A 15,170-nucleotide genomic window follows, 5' to 3' on the forward strand; every position below is an offset into this window, starting at 1 on the left:
ATGAAAAAATTTAGAGTATATGCCAAATATGAAGTACTGTGACTTTTTAAATAAGAGATCTGCCAGATTATATATCTAAATGAATATTCTCTTTAAAGGAGATGATGTTTGATTTTTTTTTTAAGCACTCATTAATTTATTAAGCAAACAGTACTGGCCCTGCGCTCCAGGCGCTGAGTGCGGTGTCCGAAAACAAGCGGCTCGTTTGGAGCGAGCAACCTAGCACGTGGACGTGAAAGTGGTCGGTGAACGAAGCTCCCTGGCGCGGTACCTTCCTTCACAGGCAAGGTTCAGAAGTGAAGTGCGGCCCCCGCGTTTTGTTTCGTTTGTTCATTCATTGATCTACTCGACAGGTAGTTACTAAACGTCGGCTCTGGGCCAGCCTGTCCCTAAGCAGTTTACAGCGGCGAGAATAAAGTCCCTCCTCAGAGCGTAAGTACCCTAACCGATGAGAAAACCGAGGCTCCGCGGAGAGGGAGTGTTTTGCCAAAAACAAGTTCAATGTCACAGCTGGAACCAGAACCCAGGTCTTTGACTAAGACCCCCTGTAAGTCTACTGCTTTTCCCTCAGCACCATCTGGAATAATTTGAAGGTAAATCTATTTGACTAATACCAAGACTTGTGGGCACCTCAGCGAACAATTTGTGCCCTCAGCTTTCAAGCAGAAACTTTCCATTCCGAAGAATTTTTGTCACCTGTTCAGTGGATTTATTAGCTTCCCTCAGGTTTGTTTCATCCACTCATTCAACACAAGTTTGCAGAGTGTCTATTATATGTCAGATGTTTAGGTGTTAGGGATACAGTTGTTTGCTTTTTTAGATTTTATTGATTTATTCATGAGAGACACAGAGAGAGAGGCAGCGACACAGGCAGAGGGAGAAGCAGGCCCCATGCAGGGAGCATGACTTGGGACTCTATCCCGGGTCTCCAGGATCACGCCCTGGGCTGCAGGTGGCGCTAAACCACTGAGCCACCCGGGCTGCCCAGGGATACAGTTGTTAGTAAGGCAGACCAAATATTTGTCTTCCTAAAGTGTATATTCTGATGAAGAAAAACAAACAAACAAACAAACAAATATAATTTCAAAGTGTAAATTGTGAAGAAAACGAGAGCAGTGTAAGAGATTACCAAGATGGAAGGAATGGGTTACATTTCATTCTGATGAAATGGGACTGGAGTTGTTTGAAGAGAAAATGGCAAGTGATGAAGTAGATAGACATAGTGTAAACAACTCTTTGGGAAACTGGATAGGAACATGGAGTCTAGGGGGTATTATTTTTTCTTTAAAAATGGGAGATATATACAGCCCTGGGAACAGTATCAGTTGAAGAGAAACTGATAAAAGAATTGATGCAGAATGAGAGCTAACAGCAGGAAAAGTCTTTGCGTAGGCAAAGAGAAAGTGCTACAAACCATATTCTTGGCCAGACATGATTTCTTTATCGCTTCCCCCCCATACCCCCACATCATTTTTTTCTGACATCTCCAATTTCTGTAAGGATGACCAATCCCATCCAATACCAACCTCATAGAAAACAAGAGTCAGATCATGAACTAATATTTCATTAAGCACTGAAGTAGCATATCAGGCAGATTTCCTAACATTGGCCCATGTACTTAGTTATTTAAGCAGTTTTCAAAGGACCCCCAAATCAGTAAAACAGGTCTCTGTATTCAGGAGTTTATAATCTGGTGCAGTGGTTCTTAACCAGGGATAATTTTGCCCATCGGGATATTTGGCAATGTCATTTGGTTATGACAAATGCTACTAGCATTTACCCTACCCTGGATAGAGGTCAGGGACGCTGCTGAGCATCTTATAATGAACATGATAGCCCCCTACAACAAAGAATTACCTGGTCTAAAATGTCAGTGTTTGGGTTGAGAAAGCCTGATCTAGTAAGAGAAGTAGAATGTAAAAAAACTAAAACTCAGGTAGGATGCAATATACTGTGAAAGCAATATAAAGTGCTATAGTAGATCAGAGGAATTTAAAATTATATTTGGGGAAATTAGGTAAAACTTTTTTTTAAAGACCTTATTTATTTATTCATGAGAGAGACAGAGAGAGAGAGAGGCAGGCTCCATGCAGGAAGCCCGACGACCTGGGCATTTCCAATAGGATATAACTTGAGACAACACATGACACCAGGAAAGAGTGTAGTAGTTTAGTTTGGGTGGGGCATAGAGTATGTAGAGATTAGTAGGAGGTGAGGTTAGAGAGGTGGATTGGATTTGGAAACTGGGAATCCCAGGCAAATGATTTACTACTTTACCTCTTCTTGGGAAAACTTAGAGCACGTAAAACCTGTAATTCTCTTTTCTGTGTATACCAGCTCAATTCAGTTATAAGCTTCCAAAGGCGGGAATCTATCTTATTCTCTCTACAGTGCCTAAAAGAATAGTAAATATGCATATTCTTTATTGATTTAGATAGATGGATAAGATTGGGTGTGGTGTTCATCAGCTTGTCAGATACATTAGTGCATTTAACCAAAGAGTCACATATTTGTTTTTGATCATTGCAGAAAAGAGGAGAAGCCATTGGTGCCTGAGACAGTAGAAGAGGTGAAGGAAAAACCTATTTTGGTGTGTCCACCCTTACGAAGCCGAACATACATACCACCTGAAGATCTCCAGAGTCGTGTGGAATCTTGTGTCAGAGAAATTTTTGGCTCATCTGTTCCTAGCAGTTGGCAGGACGTGTCCCTGGAAGATGGTCATCTGAAATTCGGGTTGTTGTCACGTTTAGCTGATGACTTGGGCCATGCAGTGCCCAACTCCAGGCTTCACCAGATGTGCAGGGTCAGAGATGTTCTTGATTTCTATAATGTGCCTATTCGTGATAGATCTAAATTTGATGAACTGATTGCCAGTAATCTGCCTCCCAATTTAAAAATCACTTGGGGTTATTGAGCAACTCAGAAGAGGAGCATCTTGAAATCATTTTGTCCTGAGCAAGAGGACTGGTTATTAGACTTTTGATACTTTACCATGTGAAATGCTATCAGAATAGTTCTCTAAATCCTCTTTTTCTGTAGAAGAATGAATTAGCTCTTTTTTTCCCTCATATCATGAATTAACAACAGGATTTTCTTTTTTCACATTTGCTGAAATCTTTTTTTTTTTTTTTTTTTAATGGAATTGAGTCATTAATCATGTATGAAAGTTTCCTTCTCTGGAGGACACTAATTATTAAACTTGGGTTTAAGATATGAGGCTATTCTATGTTCAGACGTGGTCTTTATTCTTTTAGGTGTAAAATAGTAGATGCAAAAATATGTTTTAATCCTGTTAGGACTCTTAAGTCTAAGGTAGCATTATGTATAGTATGTATACAAATAAGGAAACTTCTTAAAGAAATGTAAAAAGGGGGAAAAAAAAAAGAAATGTAAAAAGCAACGTTGTTTATTATAGCAAATTGTTTCTTTCACTACTTTACTCATAGAAATAGAAAATGATACTGGCTGTTCTAGACTAACCTCTTTTGGAATTAAAGTATACTTTTGAAGTGTGCTGTGTGTTTTTTATTTTTTTGAAGCTGAAATTTGCTTCTCTGCTTTGTCATTTACTTATGTATTATAAATGAAAAAATTTAGAGTATATGCCAAATATGAAGTACTGTGACTTTTTAAATAAGAGATCTGCCAGATTATATATCTAAATGAATATTCTCTTTAAAGGAGATGATGTTTATTTCAAACCTTTTATCTTTGTAACTTTTTTTTTTTGAGAGAATGCGTGTGCTCAAGCTGGGTGGTGGTTGGGGTTGGGGGGTGTGGAGGGGAGTTGCAGTGGGAGAAGAAAAAATCATAAGCAGGGTTCGCACCCAGGGTGGAGCCTGATGCAGGACTCAATCTTATGACCTGAACCAAAATCAAGAGTTGGCCCCTTAACCAACTGAATCACCCAGGTGCCCCCTTTTCTGTAACTTTTTAAAAGTGGCTTTAAATACCTATGGATGTCCACTACGGTGATAAGTCTTTGCAGACTTAGTGTATTCAATTTGTGGAAATTACTCAAATAGTGAGTTACTAGATAGTTCTGAATTACTGATGTTAATTGAAGAAGTGATTAAATTAGTAATTATTTTTGTTTAGAATTTAGATATGCCTAAAGAGTAATAAGGAATTTCCTATATTTTATCTTTCTTAATAGTTCTGAAAGAAAAGTGATAGTTTTTATACAAAGGAAATTGCGTGTATTCTCTTTTTCAGGGTGACTGAAGAGGGCAGAAATCAGATGGGTGTATAAATTATGGCATATTAATAAAATCACATTACAGTTATACCCTATAAATATTATCAGCAGACAATCAGATTTTTAAGAACCTGTACATTAAAGAACTTCAGAAGTACCTGAAGCCCTGGAGCTTAAATATCAGAGCTGTTTTATCTCTTCCATGTGAGAGGGTTTCTGCATGGAAATACTTGATTTTTTTTTTAAGTTTTTTTTTTATTTATTCATGAGAGACAGAGGCAGAGACACAGGCAGAGGGAGAAGCAGGCTCCATGCAAGGAGCCCGATGTGGGACTCGAACCCGGGAATCCAGGATCATGCCCTGAACCAAAGCCAGGTGCCCAACCAGTGAGCCACTCAGGCATTCCAAAATACTTGAATTTTACAAATAGGATTTGATTATCTCATTTCCCGTGTAGCTTCTACTGATCTGTAGACCCACAAAACTGTGCACAGGGGATGATGGAAGTAATGGATATATAAGGGCGGTGTGGAAAAACACTTGGTTTCAACTAGAGCACTACAAAACCAAGCTTCACATAGGTATAAAGACAAAAGGGATTACTTCTTTGTAACCTAGAGCAGTGTTTCTCAAAATTTAATGTGTTAATTTAACAAGTTACTTGGAGATCTTTTTAAAACGCAGATTCTGATTCCATTGGTTAAGAGTGGGTCCTGAGCTTTTGTATATCTAAAAAGCTCCTAGGCAGGGCACCTGGGTGGCTTGGTGGTTGAGCATCTGCCCTTGACTCAGGTCATGATCCTGGGGTCCTGGGATCAAGTCCTCTCATTAGGCTTCCCACAGGGAGGCTTCTTCTGCCTATGTCTCTGCCTCTGTGTGTCTCATGAATAAATAAAATCTTTGAAAAAAAAAAAAAACTCCTAGGCAATGTTGTTAATGTTTTGAGTAAGGTGGCCCTACACCCTAATATTGAAGTGGGAAAGTACCATCCCTGAAGCAGCAGTCCTGGAAAGTTGAGCTAAAGGAGAAGATAAACTTCATGTCCAAAAATAACTCTAGAAGGTGTCACTGTTTTACAATCTAATACAATAAATATATCAGAATAATGACCTTTACTTTTCCTGAAAAGATTATATTAATTTTGCTAACTTGTTTACTGAGGTAACCACACATGATGTAATTATAAAAGGTTTACATTTTAAAAAACTAAGTGCTGTATAAAAGAGTTCCCAATTATAGGTAGTTGGGCCTTTGAACTCAGTAAGTATACTTTACACAAAAGCTGGTAATATTCAGGGTTAATAGAAATAGATTTGCACAGACAGTATGTATTTTAAGCCACATAAATAGACTTCTCCCCCCTTCTTTTTTATTTTAACATTTTTCTGATTATAAAAGCACATTTTTAAAAATTTGGGAAAGACAACAAATACCATTTCTGTTTTACTGCTCAGATAATCACTAAACATTCGTGTGTTTCCAAATGGAAAGAAACTTTTCTCTTTTTTTTTTTTTTTAAGATTTTTTTAATTTATTCATGAGAGACAGAGGCGGAGACTCAGGTCAAGGGAGAAGAAGGCTCATGCAGGGAGCCCAATATGGGACTGGATCCCGGAGCTCCAGGATCACACCCTGACCAAAGGCAGACACTCGACCGCTGAGCCACCCAGACATCCCCTTTTCTTGTATTTTAAAATTTACTGTCACATTGTCCTCCTGTTCCCTTTACTCTATGAGCTTTTCTATTTTTAAATAGTCTTAAGAGTAATAAATTGGATTAATAACACATTCCATAACTGAATGTTAGGTACAGTAGTCCCTTCTTAACCATCCAAGCCTCCACTGGATTCCTGAAACCCTGAATAGTATTGAACCCTATATATACTGTATTTTTTCCTATATATACAGACCTATGATACTTTAAATTTATAATGAAGCACAGTGAGAAATAAACAATAATAGAACTTTTATAACATATTGTAATGAAAGTTATGTCAAGGTGGTCTTTCAAAATGTCTTATTGTACTGTACTTCTTGTGATGATGTGAACTGATGAAATGCCTATGTGATGAGATGAAGTGAAGGGAATGACCTAGGTTTTGTGATGTAGAATTAGGTGGGCTGCTGTTAACCTGATTTACATCAGAAGGATTGTCTGCTTCCTGACTCAGAGGTTGACCACACAGGTAACTCAAACTAGAAAGTGAAACTAGCTAAGGTAATTATTCAACCAATATGCTATTACTGGATATTTAAATTACTGCCAGGTTTTTGCTTTCATTTTTTATCTATTTTTAAAAATCTGTCTTTTTTATTTTTTTTTTTTAATTTTTACTTATTTATGATAGTCACAGAGAGAGAGAGAGAGGCAGAGACATAGGCAGAGGGAGAAGCAGGCTCCATGCACCGGGAGCCTGATGTGGGATTCGATCCCGGGTCTCCAGGATCGCGCCCTGGACCAAAGGCAGGCGCCAAACCGCTGCGCCACCCAGGGATCCCTAAAAATCTGTCTTTTTTAGTTTGAGTATTGGTGTGCCATAAACCTCTTAGAAGTGGAAGCTATTCCACTGTAAATTTTTTTTTTAATTTTTATTTATTTATGATAGTCACAGAGAGAGAGAGAGAGAGGCAGAGACACAGGCAGAGGGAGAAGCAGGCTCCATGCACCGGGAGCCCGAAGTGGGATTCGATCCCGGGTCTCCAGGATCGTGCCCTGGGCCAAAGGCAGGCGCTAAACCGCTGCGCCACCCAGGGATCCCCCACTGTAAATTTCTTGACCCTGAACCTAGGAATGGGCAAGTTGGTCCTGCTCCCTTGTTTTTTGTTGTACAAATATTTATTCATCTCAAGTCGTCCTTTCAGCAGTATTTTTTTTTTTTAAGTAAACTCTACATGCAACATGGGGCTTGAACTCATGACCCCAAGATTAAGAGTCACATGCTCTTCTGACTGAGGCACCCCTTTCCTACTTCTTTGATTTGTAATCCCATCAGCATGCCTTCTGTTATCCTAAGTATTATGTGACATATATATTGAACTCAGTTACACTTACACACATTTATCTTTTTTTTTAAATATTTTATTTATTTATTCATAAGAGACACAGACTGAGAGAGAGAGAGGCAGAGACACAGGCAGAGGGAGAAGCAGGCTCCATGCAGGGAACCCGATTCAGGACTCGATCCCGGGACTCCAGGATCACACCCTGGACCGAAGGCAGGCGCCAAACTGCTGAGCCACCCAGGGATCCCCACATGAACTTAATCTTATCTTCAGTTACATTTCTATTTTACTTTTATTAGGTTATTTCACAGTGCAAAAGTCCTAGCGTTTTTACTTGAATGATGTCTAAGTTTAAAAGTAGTCTCAATTTAAATTAACTTCTGATTCCACAGAATTCCATTGCTAGTCTTAGTTGTACAGCAGCAAACTGCAGCTGTACTATCAAATTTCTTTTCCATTAGGATATATCAAATTCAAAATATTTAACACTGAAGCAACACTAATCATACATTGTTCATTTTCAAATTTCACCTATGGTCCCAGTAATGACCTTCAAAGTAATTTCACCTCCTGATCCAGGATTAAACCTTGATTCATGCTTTGCATTTTTGTTATCAGTTTTACTTAATCTCCTTTACTTTGAAACAGTTCTTCATTAAATTGTATTTTATAAGGATTTATTCATTTCATCTAAGTTGTCAAATTAGTTGGCATAAAGTTGTTAATCTCCTATTTTCCTTTTAATGTCTATTGGATCTGCAGTGACAAGCCCTCTTTCATTTGGGGTATTTGTCATTTTAGTCTATCTTTTTTTTTTTTAATTTTTATTTATTTATGATAGTCAGAGAGAGAGAGAGAGAGAGGCAGAGACACAGGCGGAGGGAGAAGCAGGCTCCATGCACCGGGAGCCCGATGTGGGATTCGATCCCGGGTCTCCAGGATCGCGTCCTGGGCCAAAGGCAGGCGCCAAACCACTGCGCCACCCAGGGATCCCCTTAGTCTATCTTTTTATTTGATCACTCTGGCTTGTAGTTTGTCAAATTTCTCAGGTTTATCAAAGAATCAAATTTCTTTGTTAATTTCTATTTCATTGATAATATGCTTTTCTTATTTCCTTCTTACTTTGGGCTTACTTTCCTTTTTTTTTTTTTCTTTTTTTTCCCCCTAACAACAACTTCTTCTTCTTCTTCTTTTCTTTTTAAGATTATTTATTTATTTATTCATAGAGACACACAGAGAGGGGGGAGAGCCTGACATGGGACTCGATCCTGAGTCTCCAGGATCACTCCCTGGGCTGCAGGCAGTGCTAAACCGCTGTGCCACCGGGGCTGCCCCTTTCCCCTAATTTCTTAAGATAAAGACTTGGGCCATTAATTTTGGGCCACTTTTCCAATATAAGTTCACTAAAATTATAAATTTCTTTTTTTAGCTTTAGCTTCATCCTACAAATATTTTCATTTTGTACTTCCATCATCATTCAGTTTAAAATATTTTCTAATCTCTGATGTGATTATTAGAAGTGTGTTTGATTTTCAAATAATTGGGAATAAATAAGGAATAAGATATTCTACATATCTTATTTTTTATTCATTTCTAATTTAATTCTATTATGGCCAGAGAAAATACTCTGAGTTCAGCATTTTTGCATTATTAAGATTACAACGCAGTGTATGGTTTATCTTGAATATACTAAGTGCGATTGAAGTTGTTGTGTTAGTGTTCTATAAATATTAATTAGATCAAGGTCATTGATGTGGTATATATACAATGGAATATTAGTCATCAAAAAACCTGAAATCTTGCCATTTGCAGTGAGGTGGATGGAACTAGAAGATATAAGAAGAAAGCAAATAAGTAAATACAAGAAGATAAGCAAATAAGATAAGCAAAATAATCAGAGAAAGTATCATATGATCTCACTCAAATGTGGAATTTAAGAAATAAAAGAGGATCATAGGGGAAGAGAGGAAATAATCAGACAAATCTGAGAGGGAGACAAACCATAAAAGACTTAATCACAGGAAACAAATTGAGGGTCGCTGGAGAGGAGGTGAGTGGGGAGGGATGGGATAACTGGGTGATGGACATTAAGGAGCGCACATAGTGTAATGAGCACTGGGTGTTATATAAGATTGGTGAGTCACTGACCTCTACCTCTGAAACCAATAATACATTATAAATTGATTAATTGAATTTAAATAGAATTCCAGTATTCTGGAATTCTTAGGTGCTACATTTTCTGTATGAGTATATGCAATATTATATTCATGTATATACATACTTTATATTTCAAGTATGTACAAATATGTATATTTAATTAGTTCTAGTTTGTTAATCATGTTTTTGATATCATTTTATCCTTAAGGATTTTTTATATGTTTTTTTATATGCTTGTTGTATCAGTTAGTGAAAGCAGCATAGTACCATCTCCCTACATGATTTTACATCTGTCCTTTTATGACTATAAGCTGTGTTTTATATATTTCGAAGCTCTATTGTAAGTGACATATAAATTCAGAATTGCCATATCTTCCTAGCAAATTAACCCTTTGTTATTGTAAAATGTTCCTCTTTAGATCTAGCTATACTTCTTTCATTAAAGTTGAGGTTTAGGGACACCTGGCTGGCTCAGCAGTTTAGCACCTGCCTTTGGCCCAGGGCATGATCCTGGGGTCCCGGGATCAAGTCCCACAGCAGGCTCCCTGCATGGAGCCTGCTTCTCCCTCTGCCTGTGTCTCTGATTCTCTCTCTCTCTCTCTGTGTATGTCTCTCATGAATAAATAAATAAAATCTTTAAGAAAAAAATAAAATTGAGGTTTAATGATATTAGTATAGCTATATCGTTTTTCTTTTGTTTTGTGTTTGCATGGCATTTTATGCTCTAAACTTTACTTTTAGTCTTTTTTATATTAACATATTCAAGAAACTATATCCAAGTTTATATCTATTTATATGTTATTTCAAATATTCCAGTATCTTTTAAAAATTTTTTTTTTAAATTTATTTATGATAGTCACACAGAGAGAGAGAGAGGCAGAGGGAGAAGCAGGCTCCATGCACCAGGAGCCCGATGCGGGACTCGATCCCGGGTCTCCAGGATCGCGCCCTGGGCAAAAGGCAGGTGCCAAACAGCTGCACCACCCGGGGATCCCTATTCCCGTATCTTTAAACTGTGGTATTATATCATTGACTTTTAATGTAATTACTGATATTTGGATTAAAGTTATAATCTTACTATTAAAAAATAAATTTATGGTTCATTTATGTCTGGCATCTAACACTCAATATTATGTTTGTGAGATTCATCCAGGGTTGAATGTAGTTATGATTCTTTTACTTTTATTGTTTTGATTCATTTATTTTTAATGCTGGGCTTCATAGTATTCTGCTCTATAAGTAGACCAAAATCTAGTCATCTATTTTATTGTTAATGGATATTTGGTTGTTTCCAGTTTTTAATATCTTGAAAAATGCTGCTATGAATATTTATGTATAACTCCTTATGCACTTGTGTACACATTTTTGTTGGGTGTATCTCTGGAAATGCAATCACTGGGCAAAAGTTATTCATATCATCACATTTAATAGATATGCCAAATTACTTTCTAAAGTGATTGCATCCATTTACATTCCTCTAGCAGGGTCTTGGTGATCCACTTCTTCTTCCTTTTATTTTTAAGATTTTATTCATTCATTCATTCATTCATTCATTCATTCATGAGAGACACACAGACAGAAGCAGAGACAGGCAGAGGGAGAAGCAGGCTCCTCGCAGGGAGCCCAATGTGGGACTCGATCCCGGACTCTGGGATCACGCCCCAAGCCAAAGGCAGAAGCTCCACTGCTCAGCCACCCAGGTGTCTCTTGGTGATCCACTTCTTAACCAACTCTTATATTTTCAGAATTAATTAATTAATTAATTTTTAAAAGATTTTATTTATTTAATCATGAAAGTCAGAGGGACAGGCAGAGGGAGAAACAGGCTCCTCGCAGGAAGCCTGGTGTGAGACTCGATCCTGGGACTCCAGGATCATGCCCTGAGCTGAAGGCAGATGCTCAACTGCTGAGCCACCCAGGGGTCCCGATTTTCAGAGTTTACAATTTTTGTCAATCTTATAGGTATAAATACACCCCATGATTTAAATGTGCATTTTAATTCATTCATTCATTAACTTATTTTTTAGAGAGGGAAAAAAAGAGGGAGGTGAGTGGGGAAGGGGCAGAGGGAGAGGGAGAGAATCTTAAGTAGGTGCCCCACACCAGCATGGAACCTGATGTGGGGCTCAATTTCACAACCCTAAGATCATGATCTGAGCCAAAACCAAGAGTCTGATGCTCACTGACTGAGCCATTCAGACACTCCTAAATTTGCATTTTTCTGATGACTAATGAAATTAAGCCTTTTTTCCATATGATTATACTTGTGTTTTCTTTTCTGTTAAGTCCCTGTTTAAGTCTTTTCTCGTATTCAACTGAGATTTTTATAAATTGATTTTTTAGGAATTCTTTATGTATTCTGTTTAATAATTCTTTTAAGGGGAACTTTTATTTTTTTTAATTTTTAAAGATTTATTTATTTATTTATTCAGAAATCGAGAGAGAGGGGCAGAGACACAGGCAGAGGGAGAAGCAGGCTCCACGCAGGAAGCCCGACGTGGGACTCGATCCCATATCTCCAAGATCACACCCAGGCTGCAGGTGGCGCTAAACCGCTGCGCCACCGGGGCTGCCCCATAAGGGGAACTTTTAAACAATATTTGTTGTATTCATTATATTTAATTAATATATCTTATTAGGTTCAGATGTACAGTATGATTCAGTAGTTCAGAGATACATTACTTAATACTTATCAAGATAAGTGTACTCCTAATCCCTTTTATCTATTTGACCCATCCCCCCCCACTTACCTTCCCTCTGACAACCATTTGTTTGTTCTCTACATTTAAGAGTCTGTTTTTTGTTTCTTTTTCTTCTTAGTTTCTTCATTTGCTTTATTTCTTATATTCCTCATATGAGTGAAAGCATATGGTGTTTGTCTTTCCCTGACTGACACATTTCACTTAGCATTATACTCTATAGTTCTATTAATGTTGTTGTGAATAGCAAAATTTCATTCTTTTTTTATGCCTGATTAATATTCCATTATATATACCTACCACTTCTTTATCTAGTCATCTATCAATGGACACTTGAGTTGACCTTATCTTGGCTATTGTAAATAATGCTACAATAAACATAGGGGTTCATATATCTTTTCAAATTACTGTTTTCATTTTCTTTGTGTAAATATCTAGTAGTGGAATTACTGGATCATGTGGTAATTCGATTTTTAATTTTTTGAGGAATCTCCATACTGTTTCCCACTTCTTAATAATATTTAATCAATTTTATGTGAGGCATAAGCATAAGTACCTTAGCTTGTGTTTTCATGTTTTATGGAGTATTTCACTGATCAGAATTTCTTAAAATTAAGGAAATTATATTTATTCTTAGTTTCCTTCAGCTTATCCATTTTTTTAAAAGATTTTATATATTTATTCGGGAGACATACACACATAGAGAGGCAGGGACATAGGCAGAAGGAGAAGCAGGCTCCCCACGGGGAACCCGATATGGGACTCGATCCCAGGACCCCGGGATCACACCCTGAGCCAAAGGCAGATGCTCAACCACTGAGCCACGTAGGCATCCCTCCTTCAGCTTATCTATTTATTTATTTATTTATTTATTTATTTATATTTTATTTTATTTTTAAGATTTTATTTATTTATTTATGAAAGACACAGGCTGAGAGAGAGAGAGAGGCAGAGACACAGGCAGAGGGAGAAGCAGGCTCCTTATAGGGAGCCCCATGCGGGACTCAGTCCTGGAGCCCGGGATCACGACCTGAGCTGAAGGCAGGTACCCAACCACTGAGCAACCCAGGCATCCCCATCTTATCCTTTTAAAGTTCTCTATCACCTCAAATAAATAAGGACTCAATGGTTTAATAGATATAGTGCTTTTATTTCCTGACTATGTAAAATCCCACTAACACTCCATTCTATAGCTATCTCAAGAGCCCCTGTGAATTAGTTAAGGAGGAGAACATAATGAGTGGGAGATTTGGTGTTGCCCAAATTCCAAAAGTAGAAATTGTGCCCAAGAAAAAGTGTTTTGTTGCCTGTTACTGTTACATTTGTAATCCTCAGCTAGTTCAGAACTAGTAATTGATAGTGAGTCAAAGCTCTTGACTTCTTTATTTGTAGACCAAAGGTATGCCCAAATGGTATTAATAGAGGTCAAACAATTTGTTTATAATCAAAATTAATAAAATACGTGGGTAAAATATAGAGACTATTCCTAAGAGGGGGAGATTTACTGTAGAGAACAAAAAGAGGGAAAATAGGAAGAGACTGGGTTCAATGAAATTAAAAGTTAATAGGTAACTAGAGCAAGGGGTGGGCCATAAGTTAGTACTTCATTAGTTTGGCTAGACTATAAAAACTTATTGTGGTTTTGACTGATAACATGACTCTAGATAGTGCCAAGGAAGGTTTGAGAGGAAAGTCAGGGACTTTAGCTTGTAATCAGGGCTATCTCTTCTGGGTTGATTGGAAATGGGTTAAAATCTAAGATCTTGAATGAGAAGTAAAATTAGATTCTTAATTTCAGTGTTTGGAATTTAGCAGTTCATGCAGACAAATAGCCTTTTTGTTCATTTTATAATCTCGGCTATGGAGTTCAAAGAGTGCTCAGATAAGGGTATATCTTTTCTGTTGGATTTTGTTTAGAAAGGATATCAATAGGGACTTGTGATTATGAAGATATCAAGCCAGAATTTATATTTCTCAGGGAGAATGACTCTGAAATTATTAACTTTTCTTTATTCTATCTTCTCCCATCTCCATTAATTTCTCCCTCTTTCTAAAGGCTATTTCCTAGAATATTACAGAAGAAATTCTCTTACTCTGGGATTTTGAATTGTGGTTCTATATTTATAATGTTTGAAGGATGATTTTCTTTTAATGTCAGATGAATGGCTTGTTAGAATTACATTATGTGAGAATATTTCTTAAAGGTCATACATATTTATGTGATTCAGGAATGCTTTCTGGTAGTAAAATGTAATAAACCAGGGATATGAAGGGAAAAAATGATGATGTTTGAAAAGAAGTATAAGTTGAACTAAAGCTATTGACTTTTTATTTGCTTTCTTTCTGTGTGGGAACACTGGTTGATCCATATGATATATAAGTAGAAACATAATGGATAATGTATGGAAGGAAGACTACTCCTTTAGACTTATTTAGGGTAGGGACTGTGTCTCATCTCCCTGTGATACAGTGTGGACCCTGATAAATTCCTATTGAAATATTTATTAGTTTTTAAAAAGATTTTATTTATTTATTTGACAGAGGCAGAGAGCACAAGCAGGGGGAGAAGCAGGAGAGGGAGAAACAGGCTCTTTCCTGAGCAGAGCCCAATGCCGGGCTCCCTGGGTCCATCCCAGGACCCTGGAATCATGACCTGAGCTGAAGGCAGATGCTTAACCGACTGAACCTCCCAGGAGCCTCTGAACTACTAATCAACTTGACTAAGAATTGGAGGTATAAATTACATTCCTGACTCTGTCATGTATTTCTGGTGCCTTATGTATATTCAATTTCTTGACTATTTTCGCAAGGGAAATAGGGTACTTTGGGGCTATAAAATCACTTGTTTTTAAGCTTCTCAGGGAAAAATGTCTTATTTACCATCAAGTTCTCATTCTCAGCATTTGTCTCTCTGTAGGCTCATTCTCATCAGCATGTATTCATGCCTGTGGCTATCCTACCTCTTTCTCAATCTCTCTCTCTCTTTCTCTGAACACAGACACATTAAAAACAATACAATGTTAGCATATATTGTCAATACCTTGTCTGTATATACTTTTCATAGTGGCATTAGTTCACAGGACTGACTCACAACATCAGACCTTGGCTT

General features: G+C 37.4%; 1 protein-coding gene across 1 annotated transcript; it reads left to right on the forward strand.

Annotated features, from left to right (window-relative positions):
• Window positions 1–607: 607 nt before the first annotated feature.
• Window positions 608–3,516, forward strand: LOC121495947 (39S ribosomal protein L50, mitochondrial-like; the record flags this gene model as incomplete). The annotated part of the gene is made up of 2 exons (XM_041764054.1): window positions 608–726; window positions 2,530–3,516. Coding segments are annotated over 2 exons (507 nt in total), but the record flags the coding sequence as incomplete, so codon positions are not given.
• Window positions 3,517–15,170: the final 11,654 nt, after the last annotated feature.

The sequence above is a fragment of the Vulpes lagopus genome, chromosome 7 (assembly GCF_018345385.1).
Source record: "Vulpes lagopus strain Blue_001 chromosome 7, ASM1834538v1, whole genome shotgun sequence".
In the NCBI taxonomy this organism is placed as follows: domain Eukaryota; kingdom Metazoa; phylum Chordata; class Mammalia; order Carnivora; family Canidae; genus Vulpes; species Vulpes lagopus.